Here is a 4,538-nt window from a genome sequence, read left to right as displayed (position 1 = left end):
CAGCACCCATCAGCCCCCCCAGCACCCATGAACCCCACACCCCAAGGTGCCCACCAGCCCCCCCAGCCCCCAAGGTGCCCCCCCCAGCTCCTGGCACCCACCGCCCGGGGTCGTAGAGGCTGATCTCCTCCAGCAGCAGGGTCTCGGGGCCAGTGTCCCCGCTGCCCCCCAGCCCCTGCCCGTCCCCGGGGGCCGGGGTGACACCGTGGGGCCGGGGGGGCCCCGGTTGCCGCGCGGCCGCCAGGACCTTCAGCACCCGCCCGTCCTCGGCGCCCAGGAACAGCACGGTCTGGTTCCCCCGCGGCCCCGCGCCCGTGTCCACCGCCAGCTGCGTCAGCCTGCGCCCAGCACACACCTCGCACGGGGCCTTGCACGAGGCCTCACACCTGCCTCACATGGGGCCTTGCACGGGGCCTCGCACAAGGCCTTGCACGGGGCCCCACACTCTCCTCACACGGGGCTTTGCACAGGGGCTCACACCCTGCTCACACAGGGCCTCGCACGGGGCCTCACGCTCTGCTCACACCCGCCTCGCACAGGGCCTTGTACCATCCTCACACCCACCTTGCACTCTCCTCACATGTGGCCTCATACCCGCCTCGCACGGGGCCTCGCACTCTCCTCACACCTGCCTTGCACCCTCCTCACACGGGGCCTCGCACCCTGCTCACATGTGGCCTCATACGCACCTTGCACGGGGCCTCACACTCTGCTCACACCTGCCTTGCACAGGGTCTTGCATCCTCCTCGCACCCACCTTGCACTCTACTCACGTGTGGCCTCATTCCCACCTTGCACAGGGCCTCGCTCTCTCCTCACACCTGCCTCACACGGGGTCTTGCACCCTCCTCACACCCACCTTGCTCACATGTGGCCTCATACCCACCTTGCACAGGGCCTCACACTCTCCTCACACCTGCCTTGCACAGGGCCTTGCACCATCCTCACACCCACCTTGCACCCTGCTCACGTGTGGCCTCACACCTTGCACGGGGCCTCACACGGGGCTTTGCACAGGAGCTCACACGGAGCCTCGCACCCACCTTGCACCCACCTCACACGGAGCTTTGCACAGGGCCTCACACCCTCCTCACACCAGGCCTTGCACCCTCCTTGCATGGAGCTTTGCACAGGGTCTCACACGGGGCCTTGCACACTCCTTGCACCCACCTTGCATGGGGCCTTGCATCCTGCTTACATGGGGCCTCACACCCTCCTTGCACCCTCCTCACACCCATTTTACACAGGGCCTTGCACGAGGCCTCGCACAGGTCACTCACACCGGGGCCTCACCCCAGGGCCTCACTCACCCTTGCACAAGAGCCTCGCACGAGGACCTTCCCCACCCCTTTGCACCCCCTCGCCCACCTCGCACGAGCCACCCCCTGTCCCCGAGGCCACCCAGGGGGGGTCCCCTTGTCCCCCCACCCCAGGGGGGGCACCTGGTGCCGGTGCGTGTGAAGAGGGGCCGCCCGCCGGCGGGTGCCACGGCGCCGTGCAGCAGCGGGTGCTCCTTGGCGAAGGACAAGGTCTCGTCGGGGAAGTCCCCGGAGGTGACGACGCCGGTGGCCGGTCCCATCCCGGCGCAGCAGCCCGGCCTGAGACAGGGTTGAGGGGGGGACACGTCCGGGTGTTTTTTGGGGGGAAATCCCCGTGTCTGGGTGTTTTTTGGGGGGAAATCCCCGTGTTTGGGTGTTTTTGGGGGTTACCTGGGTTGGGGCACCCTCTCCTCCGGCACCGGGGTCCAGGTGGCCCCGCGGGGCTCGGCGAAGGGCCCCTCGAAGGCCCGCTCCACGTCCGCCAGGTAGAAGGCGCAGACGGCCGAGCCGGGGATGCTGTGGGGGCAGCGGGGGGGGACATCGGCCTCAGGGACACCCCCGTCCCCTCCCGGGGCTGTCGGCTCGGCCAGAGCCCCTCTCGGTCCCCACTGTGTCCCCACAAGCCCTGTTCCTGCTGTGTCCCCTGTGAGTCTGTCCCCGTGTCCCCATCTCCCGTGTCCCCACGTGAGCCCACCTCCATGTCCCCACGTCCCCATCTCCCATGTCCCCGTGGGAGTTCAACCCCATGTCCCCATGTCTGTCCCTCTCAAGTCCCTGTCTCCCCATCTCCCGTGTCCCCATGTCTGTCCCTGTCATGTCCCCACCTCCATGTCCCATGTCTGTCCCTCCCATGTCCCCATCTCCCATGTCCCCATGTCTGTCCCTTCCATGTCCCCACGTCCCCATCTCCCGTGTCCCCATGTCTGTCCCTGTCATGTCCCCATCTCCCATGTCCCCATGTCCCACTGTGAGTCCATCTCCAAGTCCCTGTGTTTGTCCCTCCCATGTCCCACATCCCCATCTTCCATGTCCCCATGGGAGTTCATCCCCATGTCCCCATGTCTGTCCCTCTTAAGTCCCTGTCCCCCCATCTCCTGTGTCCCCATGTCTGTCCCTGTCATGTCCCCATCTCCCATGTCCCCATGTCTGTCCCTCTCGTGTCCCCAAGTCCCCATCTTCTGTGTCCCCGTGTGAGCACATCCCCACGTCTCCATCTCCCATGTCCCCACGTCCCGCTCCCCTGCCCCACGTCCCCTTGGCCAAATGCGTCCCCACACTCAAATCACCTTCATCCCCACGTCCCCCCTGTCCCTGTCCCCCCCCCTGCCGTGCCTGTTGGGCTGGGTGCCGAAGAGGGCGAGGACGGCGGGGCGCCCGTGCAGGGGCCGGGGGGGCGTCACGGCCTCCAGGACATCGAAGTAGAAGACGGCGTCGCCCGGGACGGAGCACTGCAGCCGCACCTTCAGGAAGGACGTCCAGCGCCGCTCCAGCACCCGCGGGGAGCCCCCCCGGTCGTTACGGCAAACGCGGGCCACCCGCGCCACCACCATCTGCGCCAGCACCCACGGGCGTCAGCACCCGGCACCCAGGGGTGCCACCACCCCGGGACCCACGGGCATCGTCCCCAGGGCACCCATGGGTGTCACCACCCTGGGACCTATGGGTGCCACCACCCCAGGACCCATGGGCATCGTCCCCAGGGCACCCATGGATGTCACCACCCCAGGATCCGCAGGTGTCACCTCCCAAGGACCCATGGGCATCGGCACATGGGCACCCATGGGTGTCACCGCCCCGGGACCTATGGGTGCCACCACCCCGGGACCCATGGGCATCATCCCCTGGGCACCCATGGGTGTCACCGCCCCGGGACCTATGGGTGCCACCACCCCGGGACCCATGGGCATCATCCCCTGGGCACCCATGGGTGTCACCAGTCATGGACCCACAGGCATCGCCACCCAGGAACCCACAAGCATCAGCACCTGGGCACCCATGGGTGTCACCACAAGGGCACCCATAGGTGTCACCACAAAGGACCCACAGACATTGGCACAAGGGCACCCATGGATGTCACCTCCCAGGAATCCATGGCTGTTGGAACCCAAGACCCACAGAGGCATCGTCCCCTGGGCACCCATGGGTGTCACTATGAGGGACCCAGGGACATTGGCACAAGGGCACCCATGGATGTCACCACCCAGGAACCCATGGTCACTGGCACCTGGGCACCCACAGGTGCCACCACCCCAGGACCCACAGACATTGGCACAAGGGCACCCATGGATGTCACCTCCCAGGAATCCATGGCTGTTGGAACCCAAGACCCACAGAGGCATCGTCCCCTGGGCACCCATGGGTGTCACTATGAGGGACCCAAGGACATTGGCACAAGGGCACCCATGGATGTCACCACCCAGGAACCCATGGTCACTGGCACCTGGGCACCCACAGGTGCCACCACCCCAGGACCCACAGACATTGGCACAAGGGCACCCATGGATGTCACCACCCAGGAATCCATGGCTGTTGGAACCCAAGACCCACAGAGGCATCATCCCCTGGGCACCCATGGGTGTCACTATGAGGGACCCAGGGACATTGGCACAAGGGCACCCATGGATGTCACCACCCAGGAATCCATGGCTGTTGGAACCCAAGGCCCACAGAGGCATCATCCCCTGGGCCCCCATGGGTGTCACTATGAGGGACCCAGGGACATTGGCACAAGGGCACCCATGGATGTCACCTCCCTGGGACCCACAGATATTGGCACCCCGGGGCCCATGGGCATTGTCCCCTGGCCACCCATGGGTGCCACCACCCCAGGATCCACAGGTGTCACCTCCCAGGGACCCGTGGGCATCGGCACATGGGCACCCATGGGTGTCACCCCCCCGGGACCCACAGACATCACCACCCGGGGTCCCACGGGCACCAGCACTGTCACCCAGGGCCATTGGCACCTTGGGCTGGCACCCAGGGGGCACCCACAGACACCCTGGGGAGGGGTGCTGGGGTCTCCCCACCCCGATGCCGGGGGGTGTGGGCACCCATGGGTGTCCCCCCCCAACCCCGTGCCACCCCCTCCCCGTGCCCACCTTGCCCAGGGCGCTGAGCTCCACCGCCACCTCCCTGAAGAAGAAGTAGATGTAGGGGCCGTAGGGCAGCGCCTGCACGAAGTGGGGCTCTGGGGGGGGGGACAGGGGGGACCATCAG

The 4,538-nt window shown here is 66.8% G+C and overlaps 1 protein-coding gene across 1 annotated transcript in view; it reads right to left on the bottom strand.

The window, feature by feature from the left end:
* LOC106899145 (semaphorin-6C-like) overlaps positions 1–4,538 on the bottom strand; it is a 44,635-nt gene that overhangs the window by 21,327 nt on the left and 18,770 nt on the right. The window contains exons 4-8 of the mRNA XM_014960827.1: positions 4,421–4,509; positions 2,652–2,869; positions 1,710–1,835; positions 1,443–1,598; positions 102–338 (exon numbers count right to left, since the gene is read on the bottom strand). Coding sequence (XP_014816313.1) covers positions 102–338; positions 1,443–1,598; positions 1,710–1,835; positions 2,652–2,869; positions 4,421–4,509 — 826 coding nt within the window. The remainder of the gene's footprint in view (positions 1–101; positions 339–1,442; positions 1,599–1,709; positions 1,836–2,651; positions 2,870–4,420; positions 4,510–4,538) is intronic.

Source organism: Calidris pugnax, unplaced genomic scaffold (assembly GCF_001431845.1).
Source record: "Calidris pugnax isolate Ruff unplaced genomic scaffold, ASM143184v1 scaffold469, whole genome shotgun sequence".
Classification (NCBI taxonomy): domain Eukaryota; kingdom Metazoa; phylum Chordata; class Aves; order Charadriiformes; family Scolopacidae; genus Calidris; species Calidris pugnax.
The sequence above is the reverse complement of the archived record's forward strand: the minus strand, read 5'-3'. Positions and strand labels throughout refer to the sequence as shown.